At 38.2% G+C, this 25000-nt stretch overlaps 1 protein-coding gene across 1 annotated transcript in view; it reads left to right on the top strand.

Annotated features, from left to right (window-relative positions):
- Window positions 1–16812: 16812 nt before the first annotated feature.
- The window catches only part of aff2 (AF4/FMR2 family, member 2), a 193505-nt gene continuing 185317 nt past the window's right edge, over window positions 16813–25000 (top strand). The window contains 2 exon segments of the mRNA XM_043257772.1: window positions 16813–17014; window positions 21657–21938. Of these exon segments, the coding sequence (XP_043113707.1) occupies window positions 21886–21938 (53 nt within the window). The 5' untranslated portion in view covers window positions 16813–17014; window positions 21657–21885.

Genomic DNA, 25000 nt, shown 5'->3' with positions numbered 1-25000 from the left:
AAATGGTCCGTTCTGTTCCCTCTGTGGTTTTATGGGTCAACCAGACATCATTATTTGCACGGAGTGTAAAGAACGGCGTGTTTTATATTGCAGCTCCAACAAAAAGATGCAGCCGGTAACGAGCAGCAAGCGCTTTGTCTTTTCGATGCTGATTTTGAAGCGTCCAGCCCCCGCCGCTCTCTCTCTCTGTCTGTCTGGGTTCCCTCATGACTCATTTCTGTGTTGCCCCTGGCTTGTGAGAGTCGTGTCGGACTCGTGTGTGTGTGTGTGTGTGTGTGTGCTGGAGCGGGATTCAGGGGCCACACACGGAGCTGCTGTCAAACCACGCTCCAGCGCCATCAGTCTGGGTTTAACGTCACAGACTTAATATCTGTTCTCCATCTTTAAAATGCTCTTTATATGACAGCGAAACAAGAACGCTAGGAGACTCCTTGTCAAGATACTGCGTTGATGCCTTCATTGTGACTGATTCAATTGTTCTGGAACAATCGTAGATGCTGAACTTGGGCTCATAATTTGATATGCTTAGAATATGTCGTGCGTTTTATTACGTTGTGCCTTTTCTGTTTTTCAGACGGTAAGCAGTGCAGTTCAATTCAGGGAATGCGTGAACTGATCAAATTTAGTGCTTTTTTGGATAAAAGGGTCAAATAATTGAATAAATGTAAATCTATGATTAATGCGCAATCCAAATACCTAGGTTTTTTCTTTCAAACACATAAAATTCACATTATTCCTTACTGGCACGTAATTAACTCAAATTACAAGTTAATAATTAACCATGATGGCTTTCTGACATTGGTTTATGGAGTTTTATTTTGATTGTTGTAATTTTAATTATTCGTTAGTTTTTTTTATTTAATATTTAGCTCATTTTTAGCTTTCAATTAAATTCACATACACCCTGCAGTTTCTTTATAGTGTAATATTTGAAGGACTTCATGTTGTTAAAATCCCCTTTCCCCTATTTTTGTAGCAGTATGATACTAAATTATGTTATGTATTTATATTACGCTATATTTAAATTATACTATTTATCTATGCAAGTTAGGTTAAAAGTAATCCGTAGATTACCTAAAACATAATGTAATGGATTACTATGAATGACAGACAACAATTTGCAATTAATTTACAAGCACTTACAAGAAAAGGATAAAGCAATTTGTCAAAAAGCCAACTTGTGGCAACTTTTTAAACAGTTAGATATACTTCAAATTCTTTTCTGAAAACATTTAGCTCATTTAACACAGCTTGTTTGAGCTTTTTTTTTTTCCTTTTGTAATGCTGTAAGTAAATGTAATAGTTTTACCGTTTTTGAATCCCAACCTCTGGGTCTGGCGATAGTGCTTTTAGCGTAGCTTAGCATAGATCATTGAGTCTGATTAGACCAGAAGCATCTCGTTAAAAAATTGACCAAAGATTTTCAATATTTTTCCTATTTAAAACTTGACTCTTCTGTAGTTATATTGTGTACTAAACCTGATGGAAAATATATGTATATTTTTTTCTAGGCTGATATGGCTAGGAACTGTACTCTCACTCCGGCGTAATAATCAAGGAAGTTTGCTGGCATACCATGCGCGGGTGCAATGATATCTTGATTATCTCAATATTGATATGCAAAAGTAGACTTTGACATACATATCTCACGATACGCAATTTTCTCATACATATAAAGCAGCTTCCCCAATCCAACCCATCGTTTAGCATATACAAATCCTTTTTGGCTATCAATACCACGTTTTCGTATTTATCTGCCGTTCTATTTATACACACTTTTACAAAATCATTCATATGCATTTATACAAATTTGGCAACTCGTAAAAAAAAAAGTATGATTAAGTGAAATAATTAATGAATTTGCCTGAATTACCTATCCATAACCCCAACTGTAAACTTACCAGTCACTGCGGTCTAGACAAGTCATACCAAATAGTACAAGGTCTAAAAATATCACGTAACGTTGGTCTCCCGGTGTCTCTGGTAGTCCGCACTTGAAATGGTTCAGTGTCGAAATGTAAAACACAATCGATAATTCTGTTGTAGTTTAAGAGGTTGACTCTGTAAAGGCAGTTTTTCTGCCATCCGTCACTGCAATATTTTTAATCAGCTCAAGGTTTTTGTCTAGAAATATAATCTGAACTGCATTTGCCTCACAGACTCCATTAGAGCAGCTTTCTTATCCCTATTAATATCATTCACCGTTGCCTCTGATCTATTAAGTGAATAATGTAACATGATTGACCTCGGTACGCCTGTCAATACCGCGCATCCGTGATGAAAAAAATTATTTATAAGTCTTTGGAAGCGGTAATTAAATTGATAATGGAATACAACGCTGAGCCCCGTTAACCTGAAATAAATCACCAGATAAACAAAGACAGGAAGGCCCATTAAATCTACTACATAGTATTAATTAGCACGAGTCAAACGATGTTACTTACCTATGGGCCCTACATTTCCAGATAATGCATGACATGCGGAGCCGGTCATTATTTTCAATGAGCGCTAATTCAGACGGATGGCATGGGAGGAATTTGTGGTCAAAGAACACAGGGACTAACCTCTGTTAGTTCACTTAATTGAAAAGTGAAATTAAATTATTGATTTTTGTATTTTCTCCAGACAAATGGGCCATGCTGACATCCAGAGAGAGAGAGAGAGAGAGAGAGTCTAGAGTCTTGCAAAAGCAAAGTGCTCCCGCGAGCAAGACGGCCCTTCACCGGAGTAGTCAAATTCAATTTGCACGAGAGCCGTTTTAATGCCCGTGTCAGATGCTTGTCTCCTAATGCATTTTGATGAGTATGAAGTCTTCTGCTCCTAATGAGGCGGCGCGTCGGTGCGTCTGAGCGATCTGATAGCTTATCTCTCTGAAGGATAAACAATAACGCTGCTTAAACGTCCTTGTCCTTATGTAGACGTTCACGTGGTGTAAATGTAGTTGTTTATGTTATTGTTCTCCATCATACGTTCACTATGTGTAGCAATGGTGTTCGGGGAAGTGGAGTGTAGTCTGTGTGAATGTGTTGTTGAATGCGGTTGCTAGAAATTTTACCCAAAACGTACTGTATTGCATTGATTCACAAGACAAATCATCAAAGTTACCTCTCCTTTAAAGATGACCGAATACTTAAATAACTAAAATAAATAATGAATAAATAAAAATATATATAAAAATAAAATGGAACACAAAATGTTGTAATGTACAGTGTATATATATATATATATATATATATATATATATATATATATATATATATATATATATATATATATATATATATATATATGTGTGTGTGTATATATGTGTGTTTAACATCGTTTTCTATAATGAAGTAAAGAAACAATAGCAAAAATATTAAATAAATATTTATAAATTTTTATTATAAGAAATAATGCATTAGGCTACTACATTGTTTAGGCTACTGTTAAACAAAAAAAATGTCTAATTAAACAGTAAAAACATGTTAAATGCAAGTTTCATATTTTAATGCGAGCATACTGTCACGAATCCGGTCACCCTGATTCGTGACAATATATCCACATGGACTTTGCACTACACTACTATTGAACTTCATTTACCATACTCGATTGCGCAGATTGGTTACACCTGCATTCAGTTACACACTCTCACCTGGTTACGCAGCTGTATCCAGTCAAGCACACGCCACTCAAGCATTGACCTTCCTCTCACTCCCAACGGAGTATTGTTAGCATTATCACTGTCTCTGCTCAGCTACTTTACGAAGTCTCTTCTAGTTTTGCCTAGTCTGATCCCAGCCTTGCCAAGCCTATTTTCAGTGTTTAGATTCTAGCCTGTGTATCTTGTATTCTTCTTTCATCCCCCCATTTGGATTGTGTTTACTCCTGGACTACTTTCTGTTTATGAACTGTCTCTTTTGCCTTGCTGGATTGCGGTTGCCGTCGATTGGCCCTCTCTTGTTTACCGGACCGCTCTTGTGTCTTGTCTATGACATACCGGTTTGCCATTGTTTGACCCATGCCTTTCTGTGACCATGTCGTTGAATAAAAAGCCTTGAACATGAATCCGAACTCTGTTCCTCCCGTAACGCATATAAATTAAAAAAATGGTAAACGGTTGAACATTTTATTTAATTTTACTTTTACTCTTCCACATTTTTAAGGTAAAAGCTATAAATCCTTTGCCTACTCGACCATATGTTCAAATGCACATAATGTTAAATTATTTTACAGTTATACCGTTTTTTTTATTGTATGCTACAATTACATTTTTTTCTGAAGAAATGATGCTTTACTTATGTTGCACTATTTGACCATAATTTAAAATGTTTCAAATGAGAAGAAAAAAGTTAGTCTTTACAGATTCAAGTGAATGTGGTACTTTTTTTTATTATTTGAAACCAGGGTCCTTGGCGGTGTTTGAGGTCTCTGAGCAAATGTTCACACCAAAGTGCTTCAGGAAATATAAAGTCTCACGAAAGACTTCTGTCGCTGTAATTAATTCTTTGTTCAAGACCTCAAAGCGAACTGCTCAATCAGTGGAAGTGAGTTTAACCCCTCGTGCCTGCCGGAGTGAGCCTGGCATGGACGGTGACGTTCTAAAGACCTGCACCGATCAAGAAAGCTTGCGGTTCCGACACTTAAGCTCTTCTTGCAGGCGTTCGTTTAATGATGGGATGGATTTTGAGCACTTCGGTAAACGGCAAAGGCCACCTGCTGGCTTTAACCGTCTCGCAGATTTGACTGATGACCCCGTCTGGTCAGTTTAACAACCTGATAAAACATTTGATACTTTAGACTGGATGTGAAAAATACATCCCGCGTCTCTTCAAAGGACTTCTCAGTAGGGTCTTCTTAATCACAGTCTTTATACCAACGTTTAGTCAAGGTTCATTTAATGTCGCGATATGATATAGTATGCTAAGGACGTTTTGGTTTCGCGGTGATGCTTATTAAGACGCTGCAAGTTGTTTGTAATTTACTAATTAAAAACAACATCGATGCATTTTCCCGTGTTTGTTATTCATTCGTTCATTTGCTTAAAAAAAACTGAGGAATGCAACTAATTTCTGATACATCTACATTTTGGTAAAAGGGCTGCAAGTCTCATATACATTATAATAAATAAAACAGCTTATCTACTTTAACCTATTGAGGATATTTCACCCGAGCTTGGTTTTTGTAAACCCTTAATGGAAAGAACCTATTAAACACCGATCATTTGAGTTTACCGACTGTTCTGAGGAAGTTCCCTGACCCAATTACTGTAAAAACCCAACACATGGATAAGCTTCCAAGAGGCATATCTTTGTCTCTACACATAAAGTCAGAGCCGCTCCACCTGTCTTTTTTTCTTCTCTTCACTCAGGCTGTCAGAAGCAGCAGTCTGTGGGAAATGTCACTCCCAGACCAGGCACTGAATCACTCTGAATGAGCAGCGAATCAATGCCGTTCAGTGTGTGTGTGTGTGTGTGTGTGTGTGTGCGCGAGCTGCGTTTGACAGCGTCCAAGGATGCAAAAAGCCAAACAGAAGTGAGAAGTGACAAGCCATCGCGCAGGCTGTGTTTGTTGTTGTTTTTCTTGGTTCGTGCAGGACCTTTGTGTCGTTTATGGTCAGCAGACCTTCAAGATTCAAGTCTTTCTGTTTACTCACAGCATAGAATAGAAGGAGTCTAAAGGCCATCGTTATACGAGTGTATTCCTTTAATACACAGTCAAAACCCGTATGACTTTCTTTATGTGCGATTTAATAGAATAAACTCCGAGGTGCTCTTTTAAAAACGTCGGGCTGTCAAGCCCTGAAGAGAAGAAAAAGCACGGCATAAGTGTCATATATAGAGGGTCGAATGGCTTGTGTGCTGTGTTACTTAACCTCTAATGTACTGTAGCTCACACACACACACACACACACACACACACACACACACACACACACACACACACACACACACAAAGTGTTACTCAACAGTTCACGCTAATGAATCCAAAAGCATTTGGTTTGAATGGTATGGCAAAGAACAGATACTCACAAAGCAATATAACGTTCTACAGAATTTTAAAGGAATTTTTATGATGTGCTTTTGGCTTATTTTTATTTTAATTTGTATTATTTTTTTATTTTTCTGTCACAGGATAGGACACATTAATATGTTAACTACCCATAATATAACAATAAATAAATTTCCAATTTAAAAACGTTACAATACTACGTATGCTTTCATCAATATTACATAAAAAGTCACTTAAATATAACTTTAAATAATTTTAATTTAAATCCCTCACTATGAATTTTCTTTTTCAGCGGGACTTTCAATACGCAAAATTATATAAAAATCATAATTGCATATTGTTTTAAATATTCTCATTGTTAAGCAATGTTTCTGGCACACATATTAAATTCTCCTATAAAAACGTAAAGCCTTTTATAGGTGTCCCCTGACTTCATATCAGCCCTGTTACCCTCATCAAAAAACCCTTTGAAATAATATCATTTCAGTTAGTTCATCTCTCAGCTTTTAAAAACACAAGCATGTTTGTTTCTCGTTTCTACAATGCTTTATTTTGAGGGGTGCCATCGTAAAAAGTTAACAGTTACCATTTTTAAGATGCAGATTTAAACAATTATTTATTACAATTAATATAAAATAGGAATCAATTACATTTTAAAATTCATTAAAACTGAAAGCAGCAATTTCACAATATGTTTCATGACTATCACATTAATTTAATGCTTGTTTATTATTAATATTTACTTTAATGTAAGCCACAGGCTTTGTGCACATCTAGCGTCTTCTTTGTAAAGAGCTGAGCGCTGAAGGTTCATGTTCTAGGTAAAATGCTCCCCACCTCTCGCCAACCCTAAAAACCATCGCCTCGGGCAGTAAGCGTAAAGTTCCTGTCAGTTCCAGCAGAGAGCACTGTGTGTCTGACCAAAATCAGCACGCCAGACACATTATTAACCCCATATATCACAATGGATAAATACAAACTCATCAAAGCGTGTAAAAGAGCTCATTGTGGCATTTTATTTCTGAAAGAGAGAAACCCTGTGTAATAATATTTGTATAGGTTACACTAAAAGCAGTCTGGTCGCTTCCAGTGTGGTCTTTTGTATGGGCTTAGATGCTTTCAAAGCATGCCTTCAAACCGATGTCCGTCACATGCAGATTGATATCTACATGTTTTGCATTTTTCTGATGTTAAAACTGAATAAACACCGTCCATAAAACAACTAGATTGCATAGAAGTCACCATCAGGTCATGCTGTAAACACTTTCTCTGAGCGGTGGAGCTTCTTTGCTCAGGTGATGTCGGACGGTGATCTGCATGAGATGTTTCCTTCAGTCCTCGACAGCGGAGGAGCGGATTGATGGGGCCTTCAGGTGGGACGGTGACTGGATGAGAGGTCCAGATGGCTCATTACCACTGACGGCAGTTTATTTTATCCCCTACGCTCGCTAAAAGGTCACACCGTCCGTGGACTCTGAGCTCAGAGAGTCCTGCCCATCAGATCCGCTCCGGCAGAGGGACGCGTTGCTGGATCACAGGCTGCTTGGATCATATGCTGTCATCCCGAAAGGCAGTCGTAAAAAGCAGTGAGCAGTGTTTATGTTTCATTTCATATTTAACTAATTATCATTTGGTGTCTACGGTACGAATATTAAAAAAATATATAATTTAATTGGTATTAATTTGATGTTAAAAAGAAAAAAAATGAATAAAATTCTGATATACTTTTTTTTTCACGTTCATAATTTTATTCATCAAGGATGTGTTTAATTTATAATGGTTTAAAAAATATATCAAGCAACTGTTTTGTGCATTAGTCATATTTAAAAAATAGAAGACCAGAGAAATTATGCTTGATAAAAAAAATGCAGAAAATCTAAATTCAAAAATTATTTTCACACTTTTTCACAATTCACTGTTTTTACTGTACCTTTTGACTTTTTTATACTTAAAGAGCATAAGAGTCTTTTCAAATAGATACAATTTTACAGGGTTTTCAGATTTTTTTTCACAGAATAGAATAGAATATAATAATTTAGCAAGCAAGAATTTTTAAAAATAATTTTTAATTATTATAATATATATATATATATATATATATATATATATATATATATATATATATATATATATATATATATATATTTTATTTATTTAATTTTTTTTTTTTGATATTCTGAGCAAATAACACTTTATTTTAAGGTGTCCTTGTTACAGTATAAATATACATTTAAGTACCGATTAACCATATGTACTTACTATATGGTTAAGGTTAGGCATAAGGTTACATGCATCAGTGTTTTTATTGATTATATGCAACAAGGACACCTTAAAATAAATTGTTACCCTGTTTGCTCACATTATCAGAACGTCACGATACCGTTAATTATTTAAGGGGTTAATTATTAATCCTGCCTGATACTGATACAGCATGTCACACAAGCATTATTGCTTTTGATCTTTAACAAATGCGCGTTTCTTCCAGAATCGGTGTTTAAAGGCAATTTGGTGAACAGAAATGTCGTATAATCACTGACATACGTGTTGCAGAATAGAACAGAAAAAAAAAAAAAGAATACGCCGTAAGACACATTCAAAAATCCCCAGTGCATTTCCAGCAGTGTTGTGATTTCTTACGGCCCCCGAAGCAAAATAACGTGACAAGGTGACATCAAACTAACTTTGCACGCTGCCATTTCTATAGATCACCCGAAACATTGGAACCAGGAGCCTCCGTTAAAGCAGCGCAACCTTTATCATCTCCGTCTTCCATCTTGTGGATGCCTTTTTTCAGTCTGCCGTTAAAGAAAGAGAGAACGCAGCGAGTCTCTCTTCTGATCCATCCACACAAGCGTTAATGAGCTCGCTCCCAGCCTGCTCCACAAACCAGCACCTATAGAGCTCAGCAGTCAGTCCACGCCACAAAAATTAGGATCGGTAGAAATGTTTGCCTCTGTTTTTTTTCTTCTTTCCTTTTCTTCTTTCCCTCCATCCCCTCTCCCCCCACCCCGGTCTATGATTAATCTCACTGCCCTGACGAAAAACACTGTCATTATCAATTCCCTCGATCCAGCGGCTGGAATTCTTTGATTCTTGTCTTCAAAGACCTGCTTCTATTTGGTCATTATTTCTGCCAGAGAACTTTCTCCCACCCGGCACAAACAGATGATGCCTGGAATGAAAGGCTGGCAGATATAAAGCGCTGCCTTTCGAACCGACACCGCCGCGGAATAATTGATGTTTCTCAATAGAGTCGAGATTGCATCTGTATACACTCATAATGCACATGTCATTGTCAAAAGCACAAACGCGGAGGTTTTCGACGACGGTTTTCGCTGTTCTCTTGTTTCGAATGCCACTTCGGAAGGATTATTCAGATTTTTGTTTTGTTCGTTTGAGCTTGTTCGCATAGAAGCGTGACAGTCTTGGCGACGTTTGTCAACCTTGATCTGTCGTATAGTTTTTTTTATAGCATTCAGGTGATTTGTATACGCTGGATCTCGCGATGTTAAACACATATGGGATATTTATAAGAACAGTTCGCCTAAAAATTAAAACTTGCTGAAAACTGACTATTTGTCTTTTAGCGTTACATCGCTTGCTCGCCGATGGATCATCCGCAGTAAATGGGTGCCGTCGTAAACAGATTGGTAAAAGCGTTACAATAATTCATAAGTAATCCGCATCACTCTAGTCAATCAGTAAAAGCTGTGTTTGTAAGAATCCTATCCGCAACCTTCCAGCAATTGCTTCTTACTAAAATACAATATTGCTTTCTCCAGTAAAAATGTCATTTTGTCTGAATCAGGAGAAAAATATGCAACGTTCACAAGCAAAAGCAGTCGAAAACAGGTATGGAAATGTCTGTGGACCGTAGTAAGTGTTATTATTGATTATGCGCTGATTATTAACTGATGGACTAAGTGGTGTGGATTACTTTAATGCTGGAATAGGGTACAGGTATTCACTATTAACTATATGACTTTTCCCTCAATAAATTGTTCATTTGCTGCTTATTAATAGTAAAGTAATTGTTAAGTTTAGGTATTGGGTAGGATTATAATGTCATGTAGAATAAGGGATTAATATGTGCTTAATTACTACTAATAAATGTTTAATATGCATGCTAATAGTAATACGCATGCTAATAAACAACTAGTTAAGAGAGCGATGTTTTTATCAGCTGTTTGGACTTTCATTCCGACGGGACCCATTCACTGCAGACGATCCATTGTTGAGCATTTGATTTAATGCTAAAAGATAAATGTCTTCGAACAAAGAAAATACATCTTTGTGCGGTTTGAGGAAGAGTGTATTTTCCATTGCCATTTTTTATAGGGTGTATTGTCGATGTTTATTAAAGGAAGCAGTCACTATTTTATTGCGTACACTCGCAGAAATAAAATGACCTGAAATCATTAATTTTCTGTGAGAGCTGACAACTTGAGCGACAGTGACCTTTGGCAACAGGATGTGGCTGGGCCCAGCAACTCTGCACAGTTACGAATAACAGTGTGCACGTGCAGAACCCCTTGATGCAGTGACTACTAGTGAGTGAAGACAGTTGAGTGATCCGTCTCCTGCCAGTTTCTGTAGTCCAGGGCTGGCAGGATGGAGAACTTATTCCATTATTTCTTTTAGAAGTCTCTATGTCGTACAAGAACAATAGCAAAGGAAACTTGTGCGTCCAATACGTGTTAAGCTTATTTGACAAAAACTTGAGATGTAATGTTGATAGAATTTTATTGTTGTTGTTGTTGTTTATTTTTTGCATTTTACAAATTGACTCCATTTAGTTTAATTTTGAGACCCTCGCTTTTTTTTTTTTGTTTTGTTATTGTAAGTAATTTTGTGATAATCCACATTTCGCTACTATCAGTCGAGCTTAAATAGCATTGGTAAAATTGCTGTTTAACCCTTTCTAATCAGGTTCATTTGCTGTTTTGAATGTGCTTTACAAAATGAATGAACTTAAAGCTCAGAATGTAATAATGCATAGAATAATGTTGCCTGTATGAAAAAATCCTTATCTGCAGATACAGATGCGCATCTATGCAATACAATAGCATACGTTTGCTATCCACACCATCACAGAGCAATCTAGCACAAGCACCAGTGAAATTTGCTTCAGAAAATGTGATAATCATAGTTTTCCCAATATTTACACGAACACTGTAATTATTGCATGTGCCATTGATATGGCATTGTTGGTTCTTTAGACTTTGAGTTGGATTTTAGGTTGATCATAAAAGAGTGATGACTTTACAACAATGTTAATTTGCATTTCATGCCGCTTTGTTTATTCACATAAGAGCTTTTCTTCTTTGACACTTTTGCAATTAGCAAAAAACACCCTCTCTCCTTTTTTCCAGATCAATTGAAGCTTTGAAAGCACAAAAGCAGTATTGAGAAACCTATCAGTGCCAAAGAGATTTTACTGCTGAAATTAGCCACAGGCATTTTGGTTTTGTGCACTGCATTATAGCACACCCCCTCCCCCCCTTTTCTCACTTCTTTTTCTTTTTTTCTTTTTTTTTTCCCCCACTGTTCAAACGTTCTGGATGGCTGCTGTCTAAGAGCAGGAGAAGGAAACAGGAGATATGCAGAATCTACAGGGAATATAAATGAAAATGACTCAAGAACTCATTCAATCAAACTCCTTTAGTTTCGAAGAGAACAATAGCACCATGCAAACCATGAAAGATTCATGAATATATAAAACAAAAAGATGGATTAGCCAGGAAATTACGTTTTAAAATTATATAATCTAAAAACTGATGTATTTTTTTGGGATGATAAAATATGTCCAGACTCTTTGCAACATGTCAACAGTCATTAGAGTAATAATCGACTTATGCTTAATATCTAATTATATCACTGCAAACTGTGTCCAAAATTTTTGTATGTTAAAAAATAAATACATCCTCGCGTTTGTTCCGGAAGTCCTTGTGAAGGGGGGTGAACAGTCCAGAAGCTAGTTTGACTTGAATGGTTGGTCGTTAGCTTGAATGTTTCACTTTGACAGGATGACTACAGCTGAAGACTGAGCATGGAGCTGAATGGAGCACACACCACTCAATATAAGGATGACTGGAAGACTCATGGGGGGAACTGGAACTGGAAGATAACACAAGAGGTAAGTTTCAAGGTAGATATAAGCTGGCTTAACTCAATAAAGTGTTAGGATGAGTCCACTTCGCCCGGAACGAGACCGGACACTGAGGGATCTGTGGTGTGTGCTTAAATGCAGGTGCTTGATGAGGTGATGATTATTTGCAGGTGTGGCTGATCAGAATTTGGGATATTATGAACGTTATGGATGGCTGGTGGGGGAGCTTGGCTGTGGTTGGTTGGTGAGAGAGCCTGGCTGATGCATTACAGTACTAGGTGTGAGTGGAGTGTGTAGAGTCCGGGGTAGATGGTAAACCATTCACAGGTTCTTCAAGAACTTCATCAGAGGTGTATAGACGAGACATCAACCTTAACATTATTGGATCTAGATCTATAGGAATTAGTAAGATCAAACCTTGTAAAGAACAAAGCACAGCGAGCTTGGCGTGGATTGAGTCTTTTGGCTTCACTGAGGTATTACAGGTTCTTGTGGTCTGTTAATACCTGAAATAGATGAGCTGCTGCCTCCAAACAATTTCTCCACTCCTCACGGGCGAGCTTGATGGCCTATAGCTCTCTGTTGCACATGTCATAATTCTTTTCCGCCAGGCTTAACTTCAGCAAGAAGCAGGCACACGGAGGTGGCTTCGCCTGCTACTCGGAGAGTACGGCTCCTAATCCTGTGGAGGTAGCTTCAATTTTGACAATGAATGGTTGCTCAGGGTTGGGATGCACTAGGAGAGGAGCACTAATAAAGGCTTGTTTGAGGGTGGCAAAGGCTTCTGCGGCTTCTGGGGACCAGGACAGAGTCTTGGGCTTATCTTTAAGGAGCATGGTGTGTGGACTGGTGATGGAGCTGTAGACTCGATGATAGAAATGGTCAAATCCGAGAAATCGCCATTGGTTCCTTGATTGAGTCAGGTTATGGCCAGGAAGTGATGGCTTGCACCTTCCCCTTGTCCATCTGCACACCTTGTTGATCTATAATAAATCCTAAGATATCTGATGGAAAGTACACTTCTTGACTTTGAGGAAGGTATTCACATGAGTTGATATTTGCATAGTTTATGAAGGAGTTCCGGAGGACCTTGTGCATGAAGTCTTGGAATACAGAGTTGATTAGATCATAGGGCATGACCATATATTTGTAGTGGTCAGTAGTGTTCACGAAAGCTGTCTTCCATTCATCCCCCTCCCATATTCTGACGAGGTTGATGCGCTGCAGAGGTCCAACTTGATGAATATCTTCACTCCTCTGAGGTTTTTGAGTGCGGCGGGGACGAGGGAAAGTGGGTACCTGAATTTACGGTGATGTTGTTATGAGCCCGGTAATCGATGCATGGCCGCAAGCCTATGTCCTTCTTTGCCACAAAGAAGAAGCTTTCTGTCCTTACCCCACTTCAGGACTTCTCCCGAGCCCAAGAGAGAATGGTATCATGCTTTACCAACCACGGGTGCCCTAAGATGAAATCCATGGTGGAGTTCTCTAGAACCAATACCTTCATTTCTTCTTCATGCGGGATTCCAACTCTCAACCAGAAAGGTCCAGCTCGATATCGAACCTGTCTTCTGCACAAAGGTTTCCCAGTTATCAAGTAAATTTGGTAGTTGGCCTGAGTTGTAGAGGTCGGTAGCTTAAATTCGCAACAGAGAGTCCTGGAGAGGGCGCGGAGTCGAGAAGGGCTGTGATTGAAACAGAGGAATCAAAGGGAGTAAGCGTTACACTGGTTGTGAGTGGAAACATTCTTTCAAAGGTAGATTGAATAACACTCATTAAAGCGCTTTAAGGACATATGGGGCATGTAAGATGCATATACTCACTCTCTCCACAATACAAGTATATACCCCAGGTCAGCTTCCACTGCTGCTCAGCCGTAGATAGCCTTCCAGAGTCAAGAATCATGGGTTCTGGGTTTGGTTCTAGAGGGCTGGAAGTTTCTGGATGGTAGAGGAGTACGGGTGAATGGGTTACATGTGTTGAATAGCAAGAGTGCATGCGGAAGGAACAGCGGATCGATAGTAGAATAAATTCTTCTAATCTCACGGTGTCGTCATATGCAGCCAGTTGCAAATGGAGATGAGGTTCTAATCCTAACCGATATGCTTGCTTGTTTTGAGCATACAGAAATTAAGTGAATATTCTTGGATTGTCTGGGTTCCTTGAATGAGGTGATACAGCTGTTCTCCCACTGAAGCACATATATATGAACAGCCGAAAACCTCTTTAAAGTGAGATATGTGCTTGATTCTAGAGCATCTCAGCCCACTGTAGAGCAACACCTGACAACAGAGAGATAATATATGCTATTTTTGCTTGATCAGAAGTATACATATGAGGCTGCATGGAGAACACTAGAGAACATTGCAGCAGAAACCCATTGCACTTCTCCATGAGAAGTAATCACTCTCCACAGAGAATTCACTAGCTCCGAAATGGACCTTCCGTTCTTATACTTTCACATATCATGAAAAATGCATACGCAAAATTTCTGATTCTTCTGACCTTAACTTTTTTCCTTTTTTGATGGTTTACTTTAATTTATTATACTAATCCTGACTCTAACAGTCTATTACTACTCTCATCACTGGTAGTTGACATCTAGTTGTGAATTAATAAAAGTTAATAAATATAAATTAATAAATATAGTTATTAGTTATTAGAAATCAAGATATAACCATTCTTTACAAAATGCCGGTTTAATATGCACTTTATTATGACACTTTCTCAGGGTGGGGCTATACGTTTATTCAACCAATGACAGACATGTTTTCAAAAAGGATTTTGAGGGGTTTTTTTTGAAGGGGTTAAGTTAAGGTGTGCAGTGGAATAAGACATTAATATGTGGTTGGTTGCACTTTATTTTACAGTACACGTACTTGAATGTACTAACAATGTATTTACAAACTACATGGGGTAGGGTTAGTTTTAAGGGTAAATTCAGGGTTATTGCCTAGTTATTTGTAATTGCTACAATAAGTAAATAGTATTAACCTTATATGACAATAGAACTTTAGTAATCAGAATTACCAAGTATGAATGCATATATAGAACTGCTGGTGGTGCTTGTTTATCATTAAGTGCTTCTAAAGATAATAGGTGAGCAGGAGCCAATAAGATTGTCTTTTGCGCATTAGCTCTGCCCACTACCAGAGAACTGGCATTTCTTAAACGCTGAAGAATTCCAAAGGAATTCCATTATTTTGACAGGAACATACAACAAAGAATATCGTTTACATGTAGCGCGTCAAGTCTGCATGTTATGAAAGACTCTCATGCGACCCATGCACCTTTACAGAGTTTAGTATTATTAAATAATACTAAAGTATGTCACATTCTGAAAGCAAAGATACCCTTTTTCACATAGGCTAAATTGGAAATAACCAAAAAGGTTTCTGAATCTCTTAATTTTTTACCATTAAAGTTTGAACAGCTGGTGATTGGGTCAAATCAGTCGACCGGTCTAAACTTTTGACACTCAGAGGTGTATAGATATCAAGGTGATTCACCTGACTCTGCTGACGGATTGTGGATTTTTGAATAAATCTATTATCATCTCGCGTTAGAGAGAAAAGGAGAAAAAGGGAAATGGTTTCAGACTGAGCGTAGCAGCAGTTTACAAAAGGGGCTAATTAACATCTGTCAGTCAGCAGGCAGGAGTGCTGTCGAGCTGTTGATGTGGCAGTGCCCTGCTGCCAGTGCGCCTGCCAATTATCAATGAACTCATAGGAGATCCGCTTTAAAGTGTCCGGGTTATTGTTACAAGGGAAGTCATCAAATAAATGCGTCTGAGCCATTGTGCCTTTTGTTCAAGCCCTGAAACTGCAGTTCGGGAAGGAATAGTTCTCCTCAAAATTATAATTCTGTCATTAATTCACCCTCAAATGTTCCAAACCCATACTTGCTTTGTTCTTTTAAATGCACAGGATGTTTTGAAGAAAGTTCATGCTGCTCTTTTCCAGATAATGAAGGCTTGCATTGCAGGAGCTGTCAAAAGCAACATGAAAGTAGACAATAAGACTCATTTTACTTCATAAAATAGCTTTGTATGAAGAATATACCCACATTTTACACAATGTCTGTGTCTGTAATGGAATATCAGATATGCTCTTTCAAAAAGTGTACTTTGCACCACCAAATTAAAATAATCTTGCACATTTCACCTTTTTACCGGAGTGAGAAAACCCAGAGTGTGAAGCAGCTGTTCTTTGGATGCACCTCAGAACAGTTCTTAGAATGAGATGTTGCGTAATCATGGTTTCCAAAGTACTAAAGTACTAAACCATTTGTTTGTGCAGACATTAAATCTGATAATAAATATCAAAAAACAAAAAAATAAACTTGAAAACACATGATCAAATATATATATACATATAATTATTATGTATATATAATACATACATGAATACATTTGCATTGATTTACAAATGTATTTAAAATGTAAAAAAAATTCTGAAATATTTACATGTGTATGTATATTTAATAAATGTACACATTATACATACATATATAATGTGAACAAAAACGTTAATTTTGACAGCACTAGTATATATATGTGTACTGTCACGGATCTGCCAGGTTCTGCCACCACCCAATCACAGCGATCCATCTCTACAGAGTACTAATCAGTCACACCTGCACCTAATCAGCCAATCAGCACTTGCACTATTTAAGCACACACCACAGTTCACTCAGTGTCTGAGCTTGCATCGGTGAACTGGACCTTCTCTCTCTCTGTCCTGTGAAAGACCCCGCTGTCCCCTGTGACTCTGTCTATGTGTGTGTGTCTCCCGGATCTCCATCGTCTTCTCTGCATCAACTAATCCTGGAAATGATAAGAACTGAGTTCAGTGTTGCTGTGTTTCCTGCCTCAGACTATCTGCGTTCAGTATACTTACCCGTTCCTTCTGCCAAGTACGTTTCATGCTTTTCTATATATAAACCTTGTGAACGTTTTACCTACATCCTGTGTGAGCCTGCTTCCGCTACATATACAGTGTTGGGGAAAGTTACTTTTAAATGTAATTCATTACAATATTGCATTATCCCCTTAAAAAAGTAACTAATTACGTTACTTTTTTTTTTATGGAAAGTAATGTTACTTTTGCATTACTTTTTTAATTATGAGCAGAGCTTGATTTGTGTTTTTTTTTTTTTTTTTTTTTAATATAAGAAGTTCAATGCATAGCGAATGTAAAAGCCCTTTCACACACACGTTTAAATGAATAAACCTCAGGCTGGAGGAAAAATAAATTCACATTTGTACTGAAGGTTCAATAAGCAATTTAAAAACAATGAAGCATAATTGTTAGTTTATGTAATTTTTGCTAATTAGTACGGTTGAACTTGATTATCAGCAGCAAAGACACTGGTTAATAAAATGGGATTGTATATTAATGTTAATACATTTTATTGCAGGTCTTGCATTTTTTTTTTTTTTTTTGGTGCATTTCCCTGGTTTAATAAGCATACGGCATGCTAGTCAAATCTGATAAATATTAAAAAATTATGAGCATGCATGTGAATTCAAAACTTGAAAACAAACACGTGTGTGTGTATATATAAAAAATAAATGAATATATTGCAATTTAATCATTTGACAACCCTTCTACATGCACCAACAAATGCACACTCAAAAAATTATGAAAATTCAGAATATGTAAAACAGAAAAACTGCAAAAATGATCCAATGTGTTAAAACAATATATGACAGAGGACTTGCAAATAAAAGGGATGACCCAACTACAGTAGAAAGTTTGAATTGGACAGTAGGCAGGAGATAATTAACTCAGAAATTACAGTGGTATAATTAGGAGGCGATCCCCTTTAGACCGTATCAGCACAGCTGTAATGACTCTCTTATTCATCTCAGCGAGATTAAACGGGATGAGGTGCCAGTCGTGTGGCCTTGGCTGTTATGATGAAGTATTTCTCAAGTCATTTATCACGGCAGCTGCCAGAGGCTATTTTCACCGTTTTAACACTTGAGACGTGGCCCGACCGGGCGGGATGTTCACGTCGGCGGTCAAAAGCCCGTTTCTTTTATAAACAATTGCGAGCAGCGTTTCTCACTGAACCGTAATCAATCAGATATCGTGTGCTTTTTAAGTCTTTCGCGCACTAAAGATGAGCCGCGACGCTTGAGAAGGAACAAATTACTCATCATTAGTGAAATGTTGGTTCAAGAAACGGTGGTTTGTAGCGTTTCCTCGTCCTTTGGGCATTCGGTGAGCAGTGATAAAATTCGTTATTAGGCCGACACGCAATCGGGAGTTTCAGCAATGAAATGAAATCATTCTGATCTGCTTTGACAAGTATTATAGAGTGACACTACGTTCAGAAATCAGTGCTGTTTGCATGCTGTTTACTTTTGCCCTGATGTCACATTTTTTGCTGTTTTTAAATAAATGAATGATATTTGAAATACAAAAAAAAAAAGTTAATGTAAATCATATTATTGTTTTCGCTGTTGTGATGGTTTGTATAAGAGATTCATTAAATAATTGATTAAAAATGTAATTCATCATTTTAATTGTATTATGTCATTTCAGAAGTGGACATATCTATAATAATAATAGATTTCATTGTAATTAATTTTAGGGCTGCACAATTTGAGGGGGAATTTGAATTGTGAGAATATTTCTTTTTTTTTTTAAATCATTAATATATCCATTAATTTATCCCAAACCTTTAAAATATTAATTAAAATGTTCCTAAAGATATTAAAGATTATATCAGTTCAACCTTATTTTATGGGCACGCAACATGAGTGCAAAGTGTTGGGAAAGTTACTTTGTAAATGTAATAGATTACAAGTTACCCTACTTAAAATGTAATAAGTAGTGTAACTTTTCAATTAATTCATTAAAGTATGATTTTATGTATTTTTTTTACTTTTCTAAAATTCAATATGAACTGAATCGACTGTAACTAATTACCCTTACTTTTATTTTCTAATTAAATGACGTAATTCCATTACATGCAACCGGTTACTCCCCAACACTGGACCTAGAAACAAACTGCGAGGACAAAATATAGATTATAGAAACGCATGCATATGATATAGAGCACCGACTCTCTGCTTTATCCGGGTCACATTGTTGTCTCTTTTGCAACAATACTATATACACGCTAAGTTTAGCCCTTTTTTTTTTCAATGTAGTTTCCTGTTATTCGAACATTTCATCTCACAACTGTGAACGAGAGAGCCGGTGCCCCGGGGGCTTCACAGACCCCGTAATCCGTTCTCGCTCAAAAGTACCATTTCACCTGGAAATCTTCGACCTGTTCGCTCACACACTAGCCTAGATCCTGAAATAGCCTCTCTAAACCGCCCTATTGCACTTCTCGCGCTGCTACGATAAGCTTCGGCGTCGTCGCCCCGTGGATCCTTTATATGCAGGTTAATATGAAAATGTTATCGAGTTCAGGAGAGGCGACCTCGTAAAGGGAGTTTATTGAAGTAAATTATTGACAAAAATAGAGGCTGAATGCGCCGTCAGGTTCACTCGGCTTTTTCGACGCAAAATAAATATTACTTTTATTTACAATGAGCGATCGGGACGGCTATAGGCCGACTCATCTTTTCAGCTTTTACGGCGCTGCTAGTAAAACGCGGACGTTAAGGGCGTAAAGTGTATTGTATCGGTGTGAGCTATTGTCAGACACGGTGGCATCTTCTGACCGTTGTGAAATCCATCAGCGAAGCGTTCATTCGTATAACATCCGGAAAGCCATTCTGGCTCCCAAATTTATTTCTCCTCTCCCGCCGTGTTATTTCAAGGTAAGATTAATATCGGTCGGAAGGCTCCGCGATGAGTTTCGAGAGGGCGTCCCCGGGCGAAGTATGCAAAAAGTGAAATGTGTTGTGGCGCTGCGCCGCTTGGAACGCGATCACCGTACGGCTCTCGCCAAATCGTCGTAATGTCAGCAACAAACATATGCGGGTCTGTCTCGTGGCTTGTTTTCGGGGAAAAACATGCGCTTTATTACTCGTTGCCGAACATTCGTGTGGAGGGATGATGCAGAGAGGCACGTTTCCGACGGCGTGTTCTTCTGTGTAACGTGTCTATCGTGGATGTGAATGTATCTGCAGAGCGTTTCTCTTCTACCGCCGGCTTCAGAGGCGCAACGTGGGTTACGGCTGCGATTTTTAAAACTTGATTTGTTGGAAGTTCAACAATCAGCAGTCATCGGTGTTTGGAGAAAATGCTGATATGACATCCTGCCCATACAAAAATCTGAGTTTTTGTAGTCCTTTTAGATTTGGGCTATAATAGCTTTTTTATATAACATTGTAGACATTAAAATGAGGCATTTGTGCTGGATAATTTGTATAATGAAAGTTACTTATAATTTTGTAGTTACCCAGTTTAAGCATTCTTTAATTATTGATTATTCTAAATTTAATATATGTATGTGTATTATACATAATTCATAATATATAATGTATAAAATTAGCTTAATAATATTCAATTGGACGATGATGAGAGTCTTGATGCACCGACTCCAGCTTCATTCCACCCTTTGTGAAGCTCTCCCAGGTGTTCGAATCAGCTTTGCTAGGCGGTCTTCTCAAGCTTGAGGTCATCTCTGTTGCTCGAACACCTTTTTCCACCCAATTTCTTCCTTCCGGTAAACTTTGCATCTAATATGCTTTGATACAGCACTTAAGACTTAACCTCTTTGTGGAGAGCGATTATCTTCTGAACCATTTCCAAGACAGCAGTCTTCCTCGTCATTGCGGCATTAAACAACAACAGGTGCTCTGAATTTCTACTGTAGGGATGGTCATTTAATAAAACTCAAATATAAATATTCAAATATTTTGAGATGCTGTATTTGGACTCCTATCATCAAAATGAAAACAAACAAAAACTTTTAAAATGTTTTACTTTACATGCAATGAATATACATGAAAGTTTCACTTTTTAAAAAAAAAAAAGTTTGCAAAAAACATTTATCACGATATTCAAATTTTTTGAGATGTACTTATTTTAAGTTGTCCTTGCTACAGTTTTATTACACATTTTACTATTAACTAATATTAATGACCTACATGTAGGTAATATATAGTTAGAGTTGGGATTATGGTTTGTTTTAGGATTACGTGTGTAACTATGCATAATTTATTGTTATTATAATAAGTACATGTAATGTGTAACAAAGTACACTTTGAACAAATTTGTATGTTTGCATTTATTATTTCAGCATTACTACTTTAATCAAATTACATTTTGATGAATAATGATGTTAACAATATTTTGTAGTAATTATTATAATTATTATTATTAGTATTAATAATAAACAATATTACGTTAAACGTGTCTATTTGCTTTTATTGTTATTGATATTATTATTATTATTATTATTATATTACTATTTATTATTATTATTATTTTTTTTTTTTTTTTTTATTATTATTTATTAAAAACTAAAAAACACCTGACATTTTTCATTATAAATACTGCACAACACAAGGAATATTTTCAAATAATTAATTCCGTTTTGACTGGCATTAAAACGGGATCCAAGCCTCTGGACCGTGTGTTCACAGGTGATGCGCGCTGGACACAGGTGGAGCTGCTCCGGTTCAAAGTGCTGCGCCGGTCTTTTCAGAGCGAGTGACCGCCTCCAGCGAGCCCTGACTCCGCCTTCCGCAGGGCTGCGTGTCGCTGAGCGGAGAGAGGCAGCGGCAGTGCGAGCTGCGCCGCGCGTCAGTGAGGCAGACACACACACCGTTCCCGCATATGCGGCCACCGGCACCTCACTGAAACACCCCGAACATGGACCTATTCGAGTTTGACTTCTTCAGGGACTGGGAGCTGGAGCAGCAGTGGTACGTCTGCGGGCTTTATGTGTTTACGTGCGTTCGTTTCGCTGAATGAAATGTCTTTGTCATGCGCTCCGTTCCGACGTGGTCGCATTCCGAAATACGAGCGCAACCCGTTATGACGCATGATAGCGGCCGCGTCTCAGACCCCGGAGAGCCGCCTGCCTTCGCGGCGTTTTGGGGCATCGTAGACGCGTCCCTGGCGCGCATTCGCCGAGCGCCCGCGATGTCCGGCAACGCTGTCTCGGCAAGGCAGCTCGCCGGGGTTCGCAGTGCTGACTTCTGCCGTGACTGCTCTTCTGTGTATATAGATGCGTTCGTAAAAGATGATTGGGAGAAAGTTTAATTACGGCATCGCTGTTTTGGTGAACTGCGTTGAATTATGGGTTGAAACTACATAAAAGAAACAAAGGGCAGTTTGTGCCACTTCTTCCAGCTACTTTAAACTGCAGGTTATTGTTTGATTAGATGATTGTGATTTAAAAGTCCTATGCGAGTCACACTTTTTGAGCAGTTGCGTTGTAATTAACGAGCGTTATAAATGTAGTTAGCGTGTAATTACATATTAGTTAACTATATTGTGATGCATCGTTTAAAATTCAACCCTGCGGTTTATTGCATGTACATAGTCATGGTTTTCATTTATGAAGCACAGTTCTTGTATCATTCTCGGTGTGCCTTTTAGTGCAAAATCCACAGTCAGATTGGTCTTTATCATGCAAACATGTGAGTTCATCTCATTTAATTGTCATCGTTAATGAGGGCATTCAGCTACTGCGCCCCCTGCTGCTTAGGGTTACGTGTCATTTTATATCTTCACGTACTTTGATGCTCCACTGCTATGCGATTTCAGCTTAATTCTCGGCCTCGAATCTTTGCTGGATTTTGACACCCTCTACATCTCCACCATGTGGCGGAGCACAGGAACCCGTGGAGTGCAGATACGAATCCGCACAATAGCAACACCACAGAGAAAATAAACAACAACAATGCAGCCTCTCCAAACATTTTGAGCGTTTATCATATGGCCTACATCGACGAATCCGCGACGGTTTGGTTAGGGCGCCATCGTTCCCGGATGACACAACATCTTTTTCCCTTTGTTGGAGTCATAGTTGCTTCACGTTTCTCCGATTTTTGCCCTCTTTCTATTGTCTTTACCCTCACCGTCCTGCACGTGACTGAACACCGTTCAGCTGCGATGAGCGGAAATGCGATTTTTACACAATACGGTCATTCTCGAGCGTATGGTTTTTCCACTAATTTACTGATTTTATGGGAAAACGATACGCGTGGCTGCTTAACCATACGAGCATCTCCTGTTAAACGAGAAGACAATCATGCATCGGACCAACTCTGGAGTGTTGTAATACGTCAGGGAATAAAATATGAATTCTTTTTTGAATACCCTTGAGTGATGGCGCGTTGCCTTGTTGACTCAAACCGTCTGTTGTCTGAAAAAAGAGTTTCACATCGCACTTATTTTCCATATAGTCGCTCCAAACGTATACAGCTCAACTTAAGGTTAAAGGTTATTTTTGTACGCGCCGTGCTGATATTAAAACTATTCTCTCTCAGGAACAGCTACGGGCTAGTTGCTTATTACTTCTGCGGTGGTGGCAATTTTGTCTGTTGTTGCCACATTCATAACCCTGAGCTACCCATTAAGTCTGTGAATATTTATGAGGGTATTTAAAAAGCCATTTTTGTGTGATAAGTTTGCTTGGTCCGGGTTTTAAAGGCAGCGCTGCTATTTTTACCGACCGAAAAAAAGGCATTGGAAATGTAGATCGGGCTAAATACTCGGATGAACGATCGTCCCGTGTCGCGTAGCGATAAATCAACGTTTCGGAAGCGAGAGCGCTATAATAACGCACTCATAATTCATTCGTCTTTGCGTTTAATACTCGCCGTGCTTATCTGATGGCCCGGGGCCGTACTTCAGCGATCGTATTGATTCGAATCTGATCTCCCGTACGTCGGTTCGGGCTTCGACACGAGCTGGATGTAATCAAGTCAGATTAGGCGGCGCAAAATTCAGCGAGGTGCAAAATGAGCTCAATGGAGAGCGGTGCCTTATTTGTAGACAAAGGTTAAGCGCGGGAGGCACTGAGGCGGTGGGGATTGGGACATGCTTTTCCGTGCTGACACAGCCGTGACACGAATGGCTGCCACAATTATGTTGGCTCTTCACTTTAACGGAGTCAAATGGCTTTAAAGTGTGTTTTTCGATTATATTTTTTTTGCAAAAGCAATTGCTCCTCTCGCAATCTCTGCGTGCGGCGCAACTTTTTTCGTTCGGTAAATCATTTTATATTATGAGAGCGCGAGTTAAGTATTTGTCATAACCAAGCGCGTTTGGATTAGAGAACCGGAGCTATGGTTAATTAGACTTTATGTGCCTATATTTTATAGGTTTGCACCTTTAGTGGTAATAGAAGACCTCGTAATTAGGCGCAGCCATTTATTGTGACTTTCTTTTCATTTGGCGGGACTTTACGGCCGCCCTGAGAGCAGGACCGGGAGGGATTATTCAATGACTCAGTTGTGCCTTTTTTTTCTTTTTTTTTTCCTGTTACTTGCCCTTTCTCAGCAGGGATTCCTGTCCCAATAACTCATTTTTATATCCCTGGCGTTAAAATGTGCAAAGCCCAATGAGAAGTTAACAGAATTTCGGAGTCGGAGCGTTTATGTATTTTTACCAGATGCTCACAAAAACGAACAAAGTTGATATTTTCATTTTGAGCTGATGAAAGTTAAACCAGATTATACTTTTCAATAGGATTTTCGGTTTATTTTGTGCATTTAGGTTGTCGATTTGATGATTCGACGTGCATAAATAAAAATGACACGACATAGCTGCTTTGTCACTGTCAAAATTATTTTGCACGTGAATTAAACATGCGCAACAAAGTATTTGCCAAGTACAAGTAAGATGAGACCAATCAACCAAAAAATATGTAATGAAAAGTCAGCAAGCATGTAAATATTACTTTGACATCATCCTACATTCAAGGTGTATACACTGTAATTTTACTGTACTCTGTGTAACCTGTTACTATGTGAGT

This window comes from Puntigrus tetrazona, chromosome 14 (assembly GCF_018831695.1).
Source record: "Puntigrus tetrazona isolate hp1 chromosome 14, ASM1883169v1, whole genome shotgun sequence".
Classification (NCBI taxonomy): Eukaryota; Metazoa; Chordata; class Actinopteri; order Cypriniformes; family Cyprinidae; genus Puntigrus; species Puntigrus tetrazona.
This window is presented reverse-complemented; position numbering and strand designations above follow the sequence as displayed.